Source organism: Eumetopias jubatus, unplaced genomic scaffold (genome assembly GCF_037043125.1).
Source record: "Eumetopias jubatus isolate StellerSeaLion01/CBP00866 unplaced genomic scaffold, mEumJub1_p1.0 scaffold_2, whole genome shotgun sequence".
NCBI lineage: Eukaryota > Metazoa > Chordata > Mammalia > Carnivora > Otariidae > Eumetopias > Eumetopias jubatus.
Genome location: NW_028274808.1, coordinates 82,158,886 through 82,180,990, shown reverse-complemented (window position 1 = coordinate 82,180,990; position 22,105 = coordinate 82,158,886). Strand labels below are relative to the sequence as shown.

The following is a 22,105-nucleotide window of genomic DNA, read 5'->3' as shown; positions in this document are numbered from 1 at the left end:
AGGACATCATATAAGGTTGACTCTGATAGCAGTATCCGATTTTGAGAGCAGAAATAATCAGAATATGGAAGCAGTCTTAGGAATATGCCTCCCCCCCCAAAAAAATACCTTATTAACTCAAATTGTGAAAATAAAGTCAAAATTCTTTTTTTGTCATAAGGTCCTCCTCTCTTTCAGTAAATATAGCTGTTTTTATTTGATAAAAATTCTCAGTAGGTAAAAAAAGAGAAAACCTCTTCCAGATCTCTTTAAGTAAATCTGTTTTGCATTTTTGTTTTGACTTATTTTTTTTTTCAGTGAGGGTGGCATACCAGCTTTCTGATTGAGCAGACTGAAGGGATATTTTAAATATAGTTCCTGTATTACAAAATAATCATTATTTTCTGTAAGTGAGGTGTAGGAAAAAGGTTCATATGTATTTGAAAATGGAGGCTCTGTTCTTAGCACCATTGCAGTAAGTCAGTCATTTATTACAGTATATAAGAACCTTGTGATATTCATTAGATTTATTATTTAATCACATGTGAGTGACAATAGAAAAAGAATTGTAAAATGACCCAAATAAGTACCTGATGGCCCATCTCTTGCTTGATTCTAGTGTGTTCTTCTTAGGAAGTTATTTATTACGGTGAGGGGGGGGGGAAGTGCTGAATTAGTGATGGGATAAACTACAAGTACAACATATGGTAAATGAGGAAGCTTGCAAAACAGAGTCAGGGCAATAACAAGATTAATGCTGGAAGTGTATTATGTGTATTTCTTATGAGTCTTTTAAAATATCCAATGCAATATTATTTCACTTTAACTGAAATTCTTAAATTTTGATTAAAGCAATGGAAATCCCAAGCCAAAAAAAGTGGCTTTCTTTCTTTTTATTATTTTCCTAGAATATTCATATACTTTCTAAAAAATTTTTTCCTATATTTTATCTTCCAAATAGGGTGTTTTTACTGTGATGCTAAATATTTCTAATGAGTCTTTTTGCATTTCTTTAAAGGTTTCCTTCAAACTACTGCTGAAGAGTTTTGTTTTTACTATGCAAGAAAAGATGGTGGGTTGTGCTTTCCAGATTTTCCAAGAAAACAAATCAGAGGACCAGCATCTAACTACTTGGACCAGATGGAAGAATATGACAAAGTGGAAGAGATCAGCAGGTTCATAAAGATAAATGCTCTTTAATCTTAAAAAACAAAAACAAAAACAAAAAACCAACTGACAGATCTTGTGGTTTTGATAGTGAATCAACTGTCTGTGCTGGATTCCAGCAGCTATATCCTCCAGATGTTTTTTTTATTTTTTTTATTTTTGGTAGTTTGCTTCTCTAATATTATTTTTGCTTAAATGCTTTTAATGCTTAGGCTACTAATCTTTTATTATGAGTTTGGCTTCTCTGTGATTCATGTGAATTTCATGATTATAGTTTTAAACTTGACCTTTATGAAGCTAGCATATGGAAATATTCAGCACAATTATTATTAGCAAGTCAGAATTTTATAAATAGATCTTAGAACTTTCTCTCTGAGGGCCTTTCTGTAAGGCTTAATTATTGTGAGTAGAGCTAATTTTAATTATAGTCACTGAAAGATAAGATGATGAGCTTATGAAATTTTAAAATATGTGAAATTCTTATTTTGATTCTCTCTTTGACTTTTTGGTAGAAGGCTATTTGTTCCACTGAAAAGAATTTAAAAGAATCATATTGTGACTTTGGGGTTAACGGCACGTCATGGTTCTCAAAACCATTGATTCCTAGAGGAAATATATTTTGAAAAGGATGCTAAGTGCATCCTTTACCTCCTTCACCTCAAGAAAAGCTTACTGGTTTTCTTTAATTTGTTTAGAAAGCACAAACACAACTGCTTCTGTATTCAGGAGGTTGTGAGTGGGCTGCGCCAGCCTGTCGGCGCCCTGCATAGTGGGGATGGCTCGCACCGTCTCTTCATTCTGGAAAAAGAAGGTTACGTGAAGATACTTACCCCTGAAGGAGAAATTTTCAAGGAGCCTTATTTGGACATTCACAAACTTGTTCAAAGTGGAATAAAGGTTGGCTTTTTAAATTTTATTTATCTTTGCTCTGGCTATGTTAATTTTATTTTAGGGTTATCACTCTCACTGAAAGTATTTGTAATAAAAGAAAGAATGTTTAAGGAGAACATAAGGAGACAACCTAAGGGGACAATAATTATGGCAACTGAATTGGGACAGTGACATTACATTTTTAATGTTATTTGGTGACTCTGAAGCAGTGCAATCAGGTTGCTACCTTGACATGCTTTCCTTATGTAATTTACATATTTAAAATAATTCTTGGTTTTATAAAGTATGTGTTTAAATGTTGTTTAACAGGCATCATACTTAGAATTGTGTGTCAGCACTTGCTAGTAGAAACAAAGAGGTCTTTTGGTTATTTCGGCAATAGCAAAGCATTCTTTTACTGCATCCATTTTTGAGTTGGGCATGAAAAATGCTACTTTTACTGGTCCTTCCTTGTACAATGTTTTTACAGGTAAGTCAAATGTTCTCATCTATGATTGCTCATTTTTATAGTACATATGCATAGATTGCCTTCTTTTTCACTTCTCCAACTGGAATTCTCACGTTAAATAATCTAGTAGTATGTAAATAAAATTACTGCCAAGTTTGTCTGACGAGAGCATAACATGCAATACTATTAGCAGTACGAAGCTGTAGAGCGAACTGTGACATTTTAAAATTGAGACACATTCAACAGCTCATGACTAATTTAGAATGAAACAAAGTAACAGTATGATTTGAGAAGAACTGGTTGTCTTTTATATTTCTTACATGGGGAAAAAAGTCAAAGGAGGATTTCTACTCTTCTCATATAAAAACGAACTCCTCCTTGCTTTGTTGAGCTCTCTTCAAAGGTAAGAACATCAAAACCAGAAGAAACAAGTCAGGAAAAAATAGAGGTGTAGTCCTGATATTGATTCATCACCTACCATGCAAAATAATTAGAATGATTCAGTTAGAATACAGGGATTCTATATTCCATATTGTTGGTACCACTCAAATTCAGTTGTGTGTTGTGACTGTGTCACCAAGACATCCTGCATAAGATAAGTACTTTATGGTATGTATGGTCCTTTATGGAAAAGGACTTCAGCACCAACACATAGATCATTTGGAAAATCTGTTTAACTCAGTAGTTTCAACTTTCTCCCAATAAAAGTTTTCATTAGAATTCACAGCAAATCACCAAAAGTCTCTTAAGATGAAGCATTAGTGTTTTGCACATAAGACTTTAATAAGTACATTTTGAAATGTGTTCTGATAATTCACTGCCAGTGGTACCTAAAGAGCAAAGAATTAAGATAGAGCATTAAGTACATTACTCACTAGCAGTGTGTTTTTCTTACTGTGAAAGTTAAACGTACTCTCTATGAAAGAAAAAATTGGGGAATGTATTTTAAAAATCATCACCTATAATCTCATCAGTTAAAGAATACCACTACTAACATTTTGATATACTTCCAGCTTTTATATTAAAATTAGATGAATTTATCCTGACTGCAAAGGTAATACAGGTCCATATTAATAAATGTGGAAACATACAAGAACATGTTTTCTTCTTGCTTTTCTCCTAAGCAGCTTTAAAATAAAATTGAAATCAAACCATATATACATCTTTTTAGCCTTCTTTTTTTGGACATAACCATATGTCATAAGTATGTTACCAGATTTGAAAACTTTTCTCAAAAACTTAGCTTTTATCTCTTCTGGGTATTCCATTTCCTAATTATGAGACATTTAAAGTGACTCCAGTATTTTCTTTTTATCAGTGTAAATAATGTGATTTATCATTCTCTTGTGTATTATTTAACCTGCTCACGAATGACTTCCTTCATGTCCCTTCATAGAGCATTACGGAGATGAAGGACATAAACCATGATATACATTGCCAATGGCTTTAGAATATATTTTCAAGTATTTGAAAGAATAACATAGCTTTTAAATATTATTTGAATAAAAATATTGGTATTAAAAAGATAATGCATGATAAAATGTAGGTGTAAGAAATGGGCTCAATTTTGTTGTAAGAAGTAAAGAACTGATGTTCTCGTTTCTACTTCAGTTTACCTGCCTAAAGAATGACAGCCTTTTCATCAGGGTTCCTTCAGAGTGCCTCTGTTTCAACTTATGCCCATTCATTGTAATAGTGAATGAAAGTTTATCTTCTCCGACCATGAGACATTTCATCAGGCAATAAAATTGAACAAGCAGATTATGACAGTGCCGTGATTCTGTAGTAGGTATGTTCCGCAGGCCTCTGGAAATTCTGTAGAACCCCCTTTGTGCCTTGTTTCCTAGGACAGTTCTAGGCCTTTTAGGGCTTGACATAAACTTCAAAATCCATGATTCTACATTTGTAGAATACATAATATAATGTATTTTTTTAAAAGTGCGATATTTGAATTCTCTTGGAGTTTGGGACTAGTGATGTCAATAAGATAGGAACCTACCATGGCATAGTTGAGTGTGTACTGTATAGTGAGTAATGAGACCACAGCCTTATTACCTCAGGTGGGTGATGCCACAGCCGTCCTTTATCTTGGGCTCCATGAAGCTTCCCTCACAAGTCACGAATCGGAACTATTAGAAGAGGTTACTGTTGGTGTTGTGATGGGGCAGATGCCAACACATTCATGAGCTGATCATACCATTGATTTTTGTGATATGCCCCTCAGAGACTTCTGAAGTAAAAAAAAATTTCACACCTATGTCACAGTAATTTTTTCAGGCTTCTTGATATATGAATAGTTAGTGTGTTCATGGCAGTATTCTGTGTTTGTCAATAATCATTTTACATAAATAATACAAATAGCATTTTCATAATTATTATGTATATCACTTCTCTGCTTTCAGTTTTAAAATTCTAAGAGGGGGCATAAAGCTTTTTTAACTGACTAAAGTATTGATGGCAATACTCAGATTACAGAAATTAATAAGATATACTAAACCTAACCTTCCTGTGTTTGAAATGAAAACAAGACAAACCACTATGAAGATGCCCCCATGATATTAGCTACTGATCAGTTTGAATATATTAAATCAAACATAAAGAGGAATTCCTGATTACAAGAGTTTCTAAAAGCTAGTGCTTGCTATAAGGGAATCTGGAATTCCATTTCTGCTAATTATTAATTAAGAATCAACAGGAATTTCTGTCACCTGGTAAGGGATTGGCCTTTTTGTGGCAAGAAGCTGGACTTGGTTGGTATCCTCAAAACTTTACCAGCCCTGATTCTTAAAGCTACTTCAGAGAAGTGTCATCAACATAGCCAATCATCCAAGGAAGTTAGACAACTCTTCCCTACATGGTCCTGTCTGAAGCTAAAAATATGATGTCTGATTTTTAAACACCCATAGTGTGCTGCCTATATTGTAGGAGATTTCAGTACACATAATTGTCTATGTCTCACCAAACCAAAGTTATATGCAAAAATGCAAAACACAAGCTAAAGAATTGACTTTTCTTTGCTATAGGAAATAAATTGTTGAGTTGGATTAATGGAATAAATTCTTATGCCATATGAATTTAAACTGCCATTCATTTGGGAAGAGATGATCCCATTCACAATAGCTCAAATCCTAGAAGACTGAGCTTTGTGAAATTGCCAAGTGAAGAGTGAGTCAGAAAAATGTTTTAAAAGTATGTAGTGATTTGGTAGATTTTTGATTACAGTGCCCCGTATAAGCTAACCACTAATACACTGAAGAACGATCCAAGTGTTCAGTTGGTGAGCAGTCTTTAAAATCTTCATTTGTGGGTGTGTATGTGTATGTATATGTGTGCACATGCATTGTTTGTTGTGGTTGTTTTATCCCAAAGGGAGAAATTTTAAAAATCATACTATTTATCTCCCTGGGTAAAAACTTCTTTAACATACTGGTAGTTTGAAATTTTTAAATTGAGCTTATATCTGAATTCTGAATCAGACCTTCTGGCAAGTCCTAGAACCAGCTTCTTCTGTCTGAAGTCCTTGGGAATGACAAGCCAGTGGTTCTCAGGAATGGCTGCACAGTATAATTGCCTGAAAGCTTTCAAAAATTCTGCTGCCCAAATTAAATTACACTGTCTGGGATTGGAACCTGGGCATTGGTATGATTTTAAAGCTTTCCCAAGCAATTTCAACGTGTAGCCAATTTGAGAGGCACTGATCTAGACTGAACCAAACCCCTGGGTCAGTTACACATTGAATGAGGCACATTTTCTCTGCCCAGACTATGCCCAAGTGCTATTACTGAAATGTCCATGGGGAGCAAATGGTTGAATACAAGTTGTCATTTGCCCTGTACCTTTTGTCACTTACTTGGCCTATACATATTACTTGTCCACTTTGAGGGAGAAGATGAGTTCATTCTTGCACCATATAAGATCCTTGATATAAATTTTTGAAAACTAGTATTGAAAATCTCAACAATTCTAACTGGACAATTGCTTTGCCTATAAATTTTTCCTGTTTTTGTTCCTTTTGGAACCTGGTATTCAGCTAGTTGGCAAAAGAGCGTTCCTGTTCCTGAAATATGTAGTTTGCGTTTATATCTGTAAACCCTTGTAAAAGTGACAAGGACACCAAACGTTATTCTAGTGTAATTTTACCAAACTTCTGACTACCAAGGATCTGAAAGTCAGCCTTAGCTTTGTGTGTGTGCAGGAAGGACAAGCCTGCACCTGTTACCTGCAGGGTGGCCTCTCAAGAAAACCAACACGCAGCTTCCTCTGCCACTTAGTTCTCATGAGCGGCCAGAAGACGGAGAGGCTCACACCCACAGCAGCCCTTTTGGCTAGCAGCATGCAGCAGACAAAGCCGAAAGACTTGTCTATCATTGGAACAAGTGTGACTGGACTCCTGTCCCTCTCTATCTACTTGGATCCTCATTTCAAAAGATGCTTTTCGAAACAATCCTTTTACCAGGGGAGGAGAGGACATAAGGCTGAAAGCTGCTGATTGTCCGGGTGACTGAGTCCATTGAGGTGGGACTCTTGAGAGACAGTGGCCCGGGCGCCCGAGCCACGGGAGCATGTGGAGGAGGGCGCAGGGTGTGCCGGGGCAAGCCCCAGTGGGGCAGCCTCTGATTTCACATGCTTGTAAATCACACGCATAATCATGAGCATCGAAAGTTTAATGAAATCCAAGTGCTCATCAACCCGTTGGGGCTGATGTCCTGCTTCTCTGAAGTTTGTCAGAGACCTAACCTTTCATGTTTTCCTCTGCCTTCAACTTGCTGTCTTATGGTAGCCCGTGAAATGTTAGTGTATTTTTGCTCGAGTGAAATAAGTCAGAGCAGAAGAAAAAGCAATCTGCTCATCAAAAGTAGTAGTGGGTATGTAGCATGCACACAAATGCGTATGTCAATGATTGGACCATGGGTCAAATACCTTCTCAGAAAATCATTAGAGGCCTGCTCGTAAGCATACTTAGGTTGGAAGAAGCATGTATTTCCTTGGAAGAAAGCTTGCAAAATATATTTGGTAAATATTGCACTAGAAGAATCGCCATCCTAAAATGTTTTTGTATATATGGCATTTTTGAAGTTTTTGGCCAATCAGATTACTGCATTAGGAGAGACTTGCTATAGAGGTGGAAATAACTGTTAGATAACTTCATTCTAAAAGTGGTTAGAAAGTTAATGAAATAGTCTGCCCCCAAATAAAAACTTTTTAATGCCTTCCCTTTCTTTGTAATTTAACATTCTGGCTCCAAACCATTAAGTTAAAATGTAAGCAAAATGTAGATTAACAAGTAAAATTTGGGGCCACAGTTATTTTTTTATATCAAGGTAGTAATGACATGGCATTAAGCCCAACTATTTTTTTTTATTGAGTGTCCCTGACACTTTACATCAGAATGCCCTATACTCTGTGAAAAATGCTGTTTTTAATTTTTAAATAAGTTGAATCTCATTTCAGATCTACTAGGAATGTCCACGGAGCAATTATTTTATGTAAAGCAAAAAGTCCCTTGGTGATGTGAAATAACGTCAGTGTCATTTTTTGTTTGGTTTAATTAAGTTAGTTTTCATTTCTCATGTTCTTATTTCTTTATTTTGGCCTTTGCAATCCTATTGATAAAACATTTTAATAAATATAAATGTGCATATATATGGTGCATGCCAGTATAAATCAGTTTAATCTATAAATTATTTTTCCATCATGCATCATGTTTTTTACTGAAGCAGAAACTGAAGTGGCCGATGTAATGTACCTCCAGTTGAGTAGAGAAAGGCCTGCCTTCTCCTACATTTTAGGTCCCATAAGTCACAGCTGAGGTGAGGAAAGTTTTTACATTAATGTCTTTATATTTATCTAAGACTTGAAGGGCAGAGGAAATAGAGCCAATAAATCTCAGAAGTCTGTGGTAATCATTAAAACAAGTGAAAAACTAAGAAATCTGGACCCTAGGGAAAGACTCTGCCACTTGTAAAAAGCATCTGTCTGAACGTGGCTGCCACCACCTCACAATATCTGACTAGAAGGAGGAGAAAGAAGAGCTATTGTTGATACCACCTGTCATTGCTTTCCAGGAGCCATATTATCTAACGAAAAGAAAATAGCAGGCATCACAAAACTACCTATAAATGGGAGAAAGTAGCATAGCGCTCCCTTTTAGAAACATTCAAAAACTTTTCTTTCTCAAAACTATAGTCCTCAAGCAAGCTGTGTTGTTAGCAAGTATCCTTCAGTCTTCATTCTTTTTTTTTAAAGATTTTATTTATTAGAGAGAGAGAATGAGAGATAGAAAGCACGAGAGGGAAGGGGGTCAGAGGGAGAAGCAGACTCCCCGCTGAGCAGGGAGCCTGATGCGGGACTCGATCCCGGGACTCCAGGATCATGACCTGAGCCGAAGGCAGTCGCTTAACCAACTGAGCCACCCAGGCGCCCTTCAGTCTTCATTCTTACTAATCATAGCCATCATTTTTTTTAAGCACTTACTTTTGTTAAGCCATGACAGAGATGACCCCTGTAATTCTGACAGTAACCCTGTGAGGCACGTATTACTATCCCATTTCACAGAGGAAGAGACTGAGACCCAGAAGTTAGGCAAACTGCCCAGGCTAACACAGCTAGCAAGCACCAGAGCCATATTTCCAAGGCAGTTATCTGATGTCATGCTCTGAACCCCAGTGCTCCCCTACTCTCTGCCTTTAGTCAGCTGACTGTTCAGGAGGAAAGACTGAGAAGTATGTTCAAGAAGCAGAGATTGGTGACGGGCCATGTTAGTACTCTCCGTAGCGCTAGACCTGGCTGGCAGGACAGTGAGGAGCCTGACGGCCTAGATCTAGGGTCAAGCATACAAACTTGGGTTCCAGTCACTGCATTGACACCGTGTGCCGGTTGTTTGGCCTTAGGCAAGTGATTTAATCTCTCTAGTCTTAGTTTCTTCATCTGCAGAACAGAGTTAATAAAAGGTTGCACCTGACACTTTATATGTACAATCTCACATGAATCTGAAATGCTTTGTAAGTATTAGCTCTTATCATCTATCATACTAACATGAAAAGGAGGGGGAAGGAGGGAAAACAAGACCAGCCCCCAGAATGACCCACAAGCTCCAGGGACCACCATTAACTATATGCCCTGGTATGTAACAGCCCCCTTAATATGGGATTGAATGATAACTTATGGAAATTCTGTGATAGTGTTAACATTTGCACCAAAATTTTATGGCAGACCCATGGAAACAAAGTTAAATTGATGTATGTGTGTGTTTTCTTTAATTCAAAAAGAAAAACCTAGAACATATTTTTATTTTAGTGTGTAACTAGAGAAAGACAAAACCTTCACTTTTACAGCATCACCTCTTGATAGTAGGTGGATGGCATTGTTACCTGCCTCGTGATGCAAAAATGCCCAGTCCTGGGGTTTCTCAGAGCACATGCCGAAGGATGATTAAGCACAGAGCGGCGACCCCTGAGCACGGCAGCAGCCTTTCACTAGAATTTCCATGCTTCCATAGTAGTTTTTCTCAACCTGGATATTATAGTAATGAAGGTCTTTTTGTGTGTTTATTTTGGAACATGGTTTGTGTCAATCTGCCACAGAGTTAATAAATTGTAGGATTTGCAAAGGAAATATACTGGGACTGAAAACTAAGACGGCACATATTTTTGCCCACTAGCTCAAAGCACAGATGTAGAATCTTGGGATTTGGGAGGGAGGCAGTCAGGCAGAGTTGCTACGAAGTTAACATGTAATATCATGACATAGCGTATTACTCCACAGAATATTTTTTTTTTAAAAGCAGGTCAGTAAAATGTACCATGAAGTCAGGGAAGAGAGAACTTCAAAGGAAAACTTCAAAGTTAAACAAGAGCAACCACAAATATCATTGAAATGCATTGGAGATCAAATGCAAGAATATATAAATGGAATGATCTCAACTATCTCCCTCTTGTTTATGTAGCATTTTGCTCTTAACAGATTTCTTTAATTTTTACATTTATATAGTAAATATATAGATAGATTTATTTATATAATATATAATCATATACAATAAATACATTATCAATTACAACACATTTTAGTTTATTTCTTGGTAGTATTCATCAACTGACTTTTAGTTATTTTTAAGTCTGTAAAGTCTGTGATTATGTTAAACTATCATAATGCCAAGGAGACGAGAATGGAGGACATATATAAAGTGTTTTATTATTATTTATTTATTTTATTGGTTTTTTGGGGGGGGTGGAGTGGAGGGACAGAGGAAGAGGGAGAGAGAGAATCTTAAGCAGTCTATGCGCAGCACAGAGCCCAGTGCGGGGCTCAATCCCACGACCCTGACATCATGACCTGAGCCGTAATCAAGAGTTGGAAGCACAACCGACTGAGCCACCCAGGTGCCCCTATAAAGTGTTTTTAAAAATTGGATCACTGCCTAGATTATTAAATTAGCTCTGGACTTTGCAGTCAAGATATGTGTTGAGGGGCGCCTGGGTGGCTCAGTCGGTTAAGCGTCTGCCTTCAGCTCAGGTCATGATCCCAGGGTCCTGGGATTGAGCCCCGCATCGGGCTCCCTGCTCAAAGGGGAGCCTGCTTCTCCCTCTCCCTCTGCCACTCCCTCTGCTTGTGCTCTGTCTCTCTCTGACAAATAAATAAATAAACTCTTTAAAAAAAAGGATATGTTTTGAAAAATAAAGTTCTGTTTGTTGAGGCCATTCTATAATGTATTATAATGAGAAAAACTTGAGAAAATCTTTTTCTAAACCATCTAATTATCTCTCTCAGCATGACTTTGTGATACCAGGTGACCACACATGTGGTCACAATGGCTCTCAGGAATTACCATCAAAAGGGAAGTAAAATTGGAATCCTTTAGTCAATGAAATTCCATTTTACTCTATCTGGACATGACGTGTACAATTTAATTTTAAGTTCATCTATTCACTTATTTTTAAAATAATGTGTAATTCCACACACCTAAATTTCAAATCACAGAAAATCTGTAAAAAATAGTTATTTAAGATAAAACATGTGCTGATTACTCTATCACACACATTGTAGTAGGACAAGAAGAGAACATCAGTGAATTTAATTAATTCCATTATTGCTAGCAATTAAAATTATTTAATCTGATTATGAACTGAACCTAATAAACTGAAGCTAATATAAAAAATAAAACATGACAAATGGATCTTAAAAATTTACATATTGTTAAAAAATTCTTGAGAAAATAATATTCTTTTCAAATATCCAAATATCAAATTTTCTGGCTCTCTCTTCAAGAGTAGCTAAATTCTTGACTTTTTAAAAAAAATTTAATAAACTATTTCTAAACCAGCCTCCTATCCTAAAGCACCTTTGATCCAAATGGATCACAAACTTAAATAAAATTACATCTGACCTCAGGCTATTTCTAGATAGGGAAAACACATCTGTTCTGACAACCCTTAGCCAACAATTTGAAACTGTTCAAAAAAATTCCTAAAAGAAAGAAAAAAACACAGTGTACACAGTGACATGGAAGACTCTTGAGGTTAGAAAAAATTAGGAAAGCATTACTCTAAAAAGGATAAAAAGATAACTAAATTTAATTCCCATTAAGATCTTGGGCTTTCTCTGAAAGAATTGGTGATAAGGCTCTCACAGTTCAAACATCTTTGTTGGATGGATGTGAACACACCTATTCAGAAAAGGTGAAACAAAACTTGAACTGACTTCCCTCCGCACACAGGTCACCAAACATCTGTCATAAGTTATCAATTCCTAACCTTAGACTGGACTCAAGCCTATGACCTGAAGTTGAAAAAGCCACATAGCTTGTTCTCTCTTACCAATTGCTGGGTTTTTTTTCCCCCTTTTAGCCACCATTAAAACTTCTGTTCAAATCTCCAGGGGTTTGGAAGATCAGATTAACCCCATGACATTAATAATGTATTTACACTCAGGGTCTCTGTGTGTGTCACCTGGGGCTGATCTTAGGATTTTGTGACTCACAGTAATGTGGCTAGCTCCAAAAAGATTTACCCAATAGCTGACATAGCTCCTTAATTGCAACCTAAAAACAATGTCTCCTTGTCCAAGGAAGCTTGTGTATGAGTGTATGTGTGTGCGCGCGCGCGCACACGCACGCGCGTGTGTATGTGGGTGGGTGGGTGTAGGTGTGTGGGTGGGTGTCTATTTTAAGATTTTGGCTTTGATTAAATGTCAATACATATAAAACTTTTGCGTAGAAACAAAGACAAAACACAACTTTTGGACATGAGCAACTAGGTGAGCTTCTTCCTTTGTAAATAATTATTACCAGCACTACTAAGGAAAACCTGTGGTGACAGCATCAGTTTTCAACACCTTTGATCCCTAATGTGTTGCATTCCTGTCATATCCCACCTCACTGCGTGGCCATAGCACTCATCCACTGCCAAGATGAGGGTACCCATTTTGCCAGTGGTTACGAGCCTTGGAGCAGTCTGCTTAACCTGGGATCTCTGCGTTCTCATCTTTGAAGTCAGAGGACTAGGCTAAATGATACCTTTGGTCCTTTCTAGCTCCAAATTCTGTGAAATGGAAAGCAGTGCAAGTCTCCAATGTTTCCAGGGGAATTATGGGAAAGAGAAGCAATCAGTGTGACTCAGGCACTAGAGGCTTCATGCTTGCCCAGACTCGGAGAGTGTGGGGTTTACTTTGCTTTATTCTGATTTTTTTTCTTCTCCTTTGTCCTGATGCAGAAACCCCGTCAGCGTCTGCTAGTGCAGAGCTTACTGGGCATCCTACCACAATGGCCAATAAGTGCCCTCACCTTTCTGTGTGGTCATCATTACTCCAGTTAATTTTTTTTTTTTTTTTTAGTGGTAGAATCTTTTATTTGAAAAAATTCTATCATTCATCTAGTCAAGTAAAATACATATGTGTGGTCATCATTACTCCAGTTAAACTTTTAAAAGCTATGTAACTCCGCATGAAGTGAGACTTCAGGTTTCAGTTAATAATGGCAGGGTAATGTCTTTAGTTTGTAGGGATAACAGGGTGGTAAGTTTTCAAACCTACAAGTCTGAAGGTGAAGATAGATTAAGACCTTAAAGTGGGCTGAGGAGGAGACCAGTCTGGAGCTGAGTAAAGGAAGAGAAAAGTAGTCCTAGGAGGTGAGGTCACAGAGCTGTGTATCTGTGTGTTGGTGGGGATGGGAAGCATGCTTTGTTTAATATAGGGCCTTAACATGTTCTAAGGTCTTTGGCTTTTACTTCAAGTGAAATGGGGAATCACTGGAGGATTTTGAACTGAAGAGTAAGGTGATCTGACAAACTATTTAAACAAGATCAGTAGCAGCCTTGTTGAAAGTAGACTTGGAGGGACAAGAGAGGAAGCAGGGATATAGAATACTGACTTCTAGCACCAGCTCCGCTGCGAATGTGCTTTGTGCTCATGGGCCAGTCATTGACCACTCAAGCTTTAATTTTTCACCTGTAAATGAGAGAATCAGTGATAGGTGAGGTTCCTTTCAGTTCCAACTTTTGGTGGGTCAATACTTGGAGGAATATTTAGAAATTTACCCTATTAGGGCACCTGGATGGCTCAGTTGGTTAACCCTCCGACTCTTGATTTCAGCTCAGATCATGACCTCAAGGTCGTTAGATTGAGCCCTATTGTCAGGCTCCATGCTGGGTGTGGAACCTATTTAAGATTCTCTCTCTCCCTCTCCCGCCACCCACCACTCATGCTCTCTCTCTCTCTCTCTCTCTAAAAAAATGAATAAATAAATAAATCTTTAAAAAAAAGAAAAAAACTTATTAAGTGTAAACATTTTTACATATACTGTTTACTGAATTTATACCTCCTTTGCCATAGTTAAAGTGCAGATTTTCCAACTTGGTACATTAACAACATAGGACATTTAATGGGTTCCAGTGAAAGGTTGTAAATGACAGGAAAATATTAATCGTGGTAAAATAAAGAAGAGGAGTCACTCTACACCAGTTGTAAATGATAATTCCTAAAAATAGTAACCACAACCAAATACTGTACGGGTGCACACATACACACACACATACCTCCTTGGGAAATGCAAATTTAAGTGGAGGAAAGGGGTCAGAGGACTATTTTTTTAAAGTATAATTATACTCTGATTTAGCATACAAGAGACCAAATCCAGGTATCTTGAAGTCGAGAGGATTAAAGTGATGACAGAATACAAAACTGTGGACCTCTAATAAGAAGGATATGCAAATGTTGCAGGGAATTTTTAAGTATTTAAATTATAAAATAATGACCTTATTTACAAAGTACCCATAATTTACTCTCAAAAGTAGAGTATTCCCAGATAGACTCAGTGAGTTTCTTCTTTGTTGTTGGCAACTGAACTTCATTTAACTAAGCAGTCCTTCAGGCTATAAATTCAGCGGGCAAAAAATGATCTCCTTTTCTACCTGCCCATGAAACTACAGAAGTTAATTTCGTTGTGGATAGAATAAACTAGATGTGAACAATTGAAAAGGGAAAGAGAGTAATGCTTGATCATTTTACTTGCACTTGTAAGGATTTCAGTGCTCTGTGTTTCTTTGAGAGAAATCCCTTGGTGCCAATTAACGTAACTTATTCCAAAACAATTCTTTGTTTGGAAAGAATAATTTTCATTGTGGGTGTTCCTTGAAATTGTATGCCTCATCCCCTGTTATTACTGAGATGTGTGCTGTGCAGCTGAAAGGACCAGCTCGCTTCCACGCACTGTAGAGATTAGAGCTGTATCCCACACACAGTGTCAGATAATCTGCTTTAATTTTGTCCAATGCTAACCTTTAGTAATTTTTTTGAATGTGGAAAAGCCATCTCAACCTAATATTAAACCAAATATTTCACGTCAACACCATCAAAAACACAAAAAGCTGGAGATTTGTTTTAATCAGGAAATCGATTTTCTTGCACAAATTTTAAAGTAAGTCAACTTTCTTGGCTCGGTTTAAATGACATTTTCATTTTTCTTTGAAATAATGTGAATGCTTTTTTTCCTCCACCATAAGACAAAACTGGACTAGAAAAGATTGAAAAGGATTTAACTAACTTGGTAAATCCATTCTCCACTTTATTAGGCTGTGTTGTCTATTTGGATTTCTGGAGTATTTTTTTAAAACCTAATAAATCAATTAACCAATATTCATTCTAAGATTTAATTTGGTGAATAGAATATATGTGCTTTTCATCAGGCCACACATCTTTTTTTAAGTCTGAAACCACCACACACAAAGAATTTAATTCTGACAGACATTTGTTCTCAGCATAAATACTTTAGGGCCAATAGTTGTCCCCACTTAATCATCCTTCTTAAAAGTGAATTCCAGAAGACTTGAGGCCCCCAGTGACCCCTGGTAAGGTGAGTTGTCAGTAAATTACTTTTATGATGTGCCCTAGGGAAGCAGGTCTGCTAGAAACTTGGTAGGGAGCTGGCCCCCTCTTGCCTGTAGGGGGATGACCTTTAACTCTATCTAACCTTTGCATTTCTAATTCTAAATTTCTGGGAGGCACTTAGTCACATTGTTGGATATCATATGAAAAGTGAGAGCTTTCCTGTACCCGAGAGTTAGTCTTAGCCACACATTTGTTGTTAAACTTCCAGATGAAGCATGCCAGTAAGCTTTTTATTTCGACAATTTAATTTTTTCCCTTTCTGTAATTCATTACAATTTAATTTTAAATACCAAACATTTGATGGGTTGAAATATAAATGAGTTCAAAACAGATTCATAGTTAAATTACGACTGCCTTGGGTGACATTTGGAAAACACTGTAGAAAATTTAATCCCATAATTTTGCTAATTTGAATTTATTGTGGCACTTGAAAACTTTAAGTTGCTAAAGATGAATGATGATATTGCATCAGAATACATTTAATTTTTCACAAAATATTTAGTAATTGAAAACAAGTCTTGTCAATTTCTTTGTTGTCTCCATCATGAGAAAGTTTTTATTGTGCTTCTTGGGATAACATTGACATTATCAAACAGAGGATTTAGATTCAGTTTGGGATGAAGAAATATACCCTTATTTGGCTATATTAGGCTGAAAACATTGGGAAATAATGCCTTTTTACAAGATACAAAATACAAAGTGATCATTAATTTCTCATTAATGATCAGGGCATAACTTGGTTGACCCAGATGTTTGTGTTTTAGTTGCATGAATGTCTAATTTCTCTTCTTTTCCCATTAGTTTTGGATGACATTTAATGGGCCAGTATTTTTAATTCTTCCCTCAAGAAAAGTATTTCACTGCTCAGTTTTATTGTCTGTAAGTGTACTACATGGTTTAAAAATATGTAATACTTACATATTTTATATATACATACTTATATGCACGCGTATGTATAACATGCGCATACGCATGCGTATGCGTATGTTCTGTTATACAGAACAGCAATATTTCATGTGTGGCTGCATGAAATATTGCTAAAGATAAGCTTTTCCCCCAAATGAGACACCTAATTTTTAATCAGATAGTATTTAGGCATATAAGTGTAAATGCATAGGCTAAATGTAGAATATTTCTATAATCTTTTTGACTTTTATTTCAGATTACAGCACAAGCAAAGCCAAGCTACCTAAGCTTTGCATTTGGTGTCAACCCTTTGAGGAGATCAACAATAACAGTCGTAGACGCAGTTACTGTAACGTCAGTAATTTTTTTGTGGGGAAGGAAAGAGATCAGCAAATTCCTTCCTGTAAATCAAAGGTTCTGGCTCAAGAGCATATATAAACAAGATGTAAGTTTTAAATATAGCTTAAATGCCACCCAGGAGAGAAACTCAATGGTAAAAGTGTTGTCAACAGATGGAAAGGAATCTTTAAATGATGGAGACAATATTAAATTGGTGACTATAATGTTAGGACTACAGGAGCATGTGCTTCCAAAAATTTCAGCACAGAATGTCCTCTTCCCTGCACCCACCCCCAATTGTTTATCTTTGGATCTGGGAAACATACTGGTAGTAAATTAGAATGTCTATGTAACTTGCTGATAACCCTAAGATTTTACTTGAGAAAATGGCAAACTCACAATTTTGAACCACATTTGGCAACAAGAGTTAGAACAAAATAGATGATATGTGTGAGGACACTAATATTCAGACTGTCTTGGGTTGTTTGCCTATGTTAATCCTACCAAAAGCATTTGTTTGTCATCATGTCTGCACCTGCTGAGATATGGCTAGGTGGTCTTTATTTGTTTGTATGTTTGTTTTTGTTTCGCTTCATCAGAAATTTTATGTTGAAGTATCTTGATGATTTTCACCAGTACAGCCTGCTCCACACTGTCACTGTCTGGGAACTTACTGTTCAGTCAACATGGACCGGGAGACAATTCATAGTATGTGTTGGGTACTGAACAGGATCCGTCTCTGGAACCCAACCCAGAACACAGGACCTGGAGTGTGGAAGGTAGTTCCCCACAGGAAAATCAGAGTGCTGTGACCACAAGGAATGGATGGTGGGCAGGAAAAGCAATAGGGATATGAGAAAAATCTAATGAGGGAGAGGAAACAATAAATTACCTGGTATACAGGGAACGACTCTTAAAGGGTATTGGCAGAAAAGAGGCAAGAGCCTTTTATGCAGGAAAGATTGTGGGGATTGAGATGAAGCTAGACATGTAAACTGGGGCAAGGGACAGTACTCATAAAGGGTCTTATGTACTCATCAAAAGATTCAGAGTTTCTTTCTATGGTAGACAACAAGGACAATTATGGCCAGCCCCCAGCGATGTGGTAGGCTTCTCTGGAACCAGTTGGCTTCTTCAGGTGCTGTGACTGCTCTATTTCCCCTTGTAGGGTATTTGGGAGCTTCTCCTCATCCAGAGGGCAAGGCAACTTAAGAACTGAATCTGGAAATAATTGAAAAATGCATGCAAGATCCTAGGAAAAACAAACTCCGTTCAAATGAGCTTAATCCCAAAACAAAACAAAACAACTGTTGGCTTTGCTTTCCCCCGTTTTGATTTGGGGCTTTCCCTTGTGCTAGCTTCATTCTTGGGCAGACTATCTTTTGTGGCACAGACCGTAGCATCCCCAGGCTCACCAGCTTAGCCAATCCAGAGGAGTAGGAGCTGCCTCTTCCTAAGAGTTCCAACATAAGTCTTGTAACTGAGGCCACTCATGAATTTCAGAACATGTGCTGCTATGATTGTCCAGGCGTGGGTCACATGCCCTTCTCCGGAGCTAGGGGCAGAGATCAGCTTAGTCCAAAGCACTGAACCCCAAACATGGAAGGGGTAGTGCCCCAGAGGAAAGCTGAAGTGTTCTTCCTCGAGGAAGAAGGCGTGGATGCTGGGCTATCCATGCAGATAGCAGACATTCACTGCTCATGGGGCAACTAAGCCTGCTCTGAATCAAGAGTCCAGGCTCTTAATATTTAATTCTGTCTGCCCTCCTCCCCATGCTGTTTATTACTGAGGTTTCATCTGTGTCACATGGATAGTAGGGACATTCAAGAGTTGCAAAGCAACCCAACTAAAGCTTTCTGTAGGTACAATATACCTAATTAGGTGGTGCTTTGTCAATGTTCACTTAATACTAGTTCTTATGTCCACTTTCATTTTTAAGACATATAGACCAAGATACCTAGATTTGAAGGACCAGTAAAATATGCATCAGGAAACATTGCTGAATCGCCAGAAATAATGACATCCAAGAGACTGACTTAATAACTTCTAAGCTGCAAAATATGACTCTACTCCAAAAAAGGGTCACTGAGGCCCTGTAGGAAACACAGCTACACAACCCACAGTCCTCTCCTTATTTTGAAAGTCTTCTGTAAAACTGCTATTTCAATTTCATCCATTAATCATATTTATTAGTGAGTCACTATAGAGTTTGCATCCAAATCTACAAGGATACCAGATGTATGTAGGGAACTGCCTCCAACATGCTCAGAGAATATGAAATATTTAATAAGGTTTTGCATTTTTATAAAATATAGTTTTGGAATATTTTGCACCCTATGGCTGTAAAATTCACATTTTCTTTCCATTGATGTTGAGCTCCATTGTGTGCAATTTAACTTTGGTAAACAAGTATGACATGTTTTAATTTGTCTTTAGTCATAATAGTATGATTAATGTGCTGCAGACTACTTAAAGAGTAATATTGGCACCTTTTTTATACTTTGAATATTTACATGAGTCTGTTGGGGTGCCTTTGCTCTAGGTATTTAATATACATATTAAAATCTGTTCTTCTTTATTCACTTAAATGAAAGCAAGAGAAAGTTCGAAAAGCACAGATCCTGATTCTACCCAAGGATGTGTATACTTTTATCTCTTAACAGGAAAATCTTTAAAGTAGTTCTTTGTTTTCTCATTGAAAGCCTTTGTCACATTTAAGCATGTTCTTCATATTAATGCTAACTACATGCAATAAGCATTCAAAAATAAAAAGTTAATTTCTTTTTAATGGAAAAAAACTAGTTTCTATCTTATATGTCTGAGTTTTAAATAGGAGTAGTATTACATAAGTGTATGACAGACTTTCCCTTCTGTTCTCTCTGCCTAAAATCATGCCTAAGGACTCACTAGCCTTCACTTAAAAAGTTTACTTGTTTTCCGTAACACGTATTTTACCATTCTCAGTCATATTTGTTCCTTCTAAAAGCGTCTTTAATTCACTCATGTAGAAAGTTGAAATGCTTGCTCCTTCTGCTTTATTTCACTACCCTGACCCCTTGTCAGACTCTTCATTCTGCCGCTTGGTTATGTCATATGATGGGAAAATATTTTTCTTTGAAACTGGCCTTTCACTCTTAGAAGGTCCAGATGAGATCCAGCCAGAGGATTATTAACCAGAAGATAGATGGTAATAAAGCTACTTTTGGTTTGTTCGAAAAGCGGGGCTGTGGAATTCAGCTCAGAGGAATAACCTGTTTTCCGAAGGGTTTCTGTGTAGGAACTTACTGAATGTCTCCCCTGTGCTTTGTAGATCTGCAAAAGTAATATGGCTCAGCTCCACATGGGGGAGATGGCTTTAGGTGTGTCGTTCATTCATGGATGGATTCATTCATCAAGCTAATGTTTATTGCACCTCTTCGGATTGAACCAGAGGAACTGGGAAAAGTCCAGAAATGCTCTTTTTGTATGTTGAAGGATTACGATGAATTAATTGTAAACATTCCAATAGAGGTTGGTAGTATTAGAAAGAGAGAAAGATGGAGGGAATGAAGGCTTTTGGATTTGTGTGCCCGGGTTACTTTCTAAGCAGGTTCAAATATCTCCCCATTAATTTGTTCATTTATTTGGTATGAGGCTGTCTGATTGTTCCCAACATTGACCTGCAAAATATTAAAATGCATAACATTTCCATTTAGCCATAACAAGGAATGGAGACTTCTTATTAGCTGATTATTTTGATTAGCTAATAATTTAAAAGATGCATGGTGAGAATTATCAAAGAATATACTTGAAAGTGTCATGAAAAGCATGAAAATTATACCAAGCATCATTTATTCTTAGTTGCAAGATTGAAACATTGTAGTATTAAGGTCATCCTTAGAAACATACTGGGTTTGCCGTCCCTCACCATCCTTTACATGACACCCTTGAGACAAGATAAGTTTTCAGAATTGTAGGATTTTCCGATTTATACGAAATCAATATGGTTCACTTATTACATATTACCTGACAACCGTGGTGGGGTCCAGGATAGCACCTTGTCATAAATGTACAGAAAAACATCTGAATATGCATACTGAGTGGAATCAATAAAGACTATAAAATGCTTCACAGCAGTTCAGGTCTAGTTTTGCTGGCAAATAAATTTACACTAAACTTAAAAGAAAGCTTTTGCTTTTCAAACTTTTTGGATTGCCAAAATGCCTAGAAGAGATTGTGGACCTCTCAGATCACGGTACAGTACTTTAGCATCTCATTTGTCTGGCAGTCAGTTCAATATCAACTTTTAGGGACAGAGCCGGGAAAGCAAAAATGGCTTCTGAGCTTCAAAGAAAAATAGCTGTCACTAAGCACCATGTGCTTTAGTCATAAAATCATAAAACTTTTAGAAGTCGAAGGGACCTTTGGAATCATTTAACCTAGCTCTTTCATCCTACAGTTGAGGAAACTGGAGCCTGGAGAAAAGAAATAATTTGTTTGAGGTTGGTTAGCCACACAGAGTCATACTGACATTGAATTATATGTAAAATTAATCTTCATTATTTAACAGTCTGATGTTTTGCTGTTAGTTTTCCCAGAATGTTCCTGTTTCTGAGTGACAGTGAAATAATGGAGAACATAGAGGGCACTCTAGGGGTTGACTTCCCAAGAAGTGGAAACTGATAGCAGGATAGGAAACAGCAGATTTGCAAGGTAGAAAGAACATACCATAACATACCCTGAAGTCAAGACAGCACGACTGACAGATTCATGTCAGGATGACAATACCTGTTGGTTGTTCAGGTGCTCTTCATAAATGAAAATGGTGTTTCTCCATGAACACAAAGTGAAGGGCTACATGGCACTACTTGCCAACTTATTCACCGTGGGTTAGATTTCTTTCTTTCAAAACATCCTCAAATGTTGGGACACCTGGGTGGCTCAATCCGTTAAGTGTCTGCCTTCAGCTCAGGTCATGATCTCAGGGCCCTGGGATCGAGTCCTGCACTGGGCTCCCTG

General features: G+C 37.2%; 1 protein-coding gene across 1 annotated transcript in view; it reads left to right on the top strand.

Moving 5' to 3' along the window:
• Positions 1 to 22,105, top strand: part of HHIP (hedgehog interacting protein) — an 87,638-nt gene that overhangs the window by 11,094 nt on the left and 54,439 nt on the right. The window contains exons 3-4 of the mRNA XM_028102318.2: positions 998 to 1,154; positions 1,842 to 2,043. Coding sequence (XP_027958119.1) covers positions 998 to 1,154; positions 1,842 to 2,043 — 359 coding nt within the window. The remainder of the gene's footprint in view (positions 1 to 997; positions 1,155 to 1,841; positions 2,044 to 22,105) is intronic.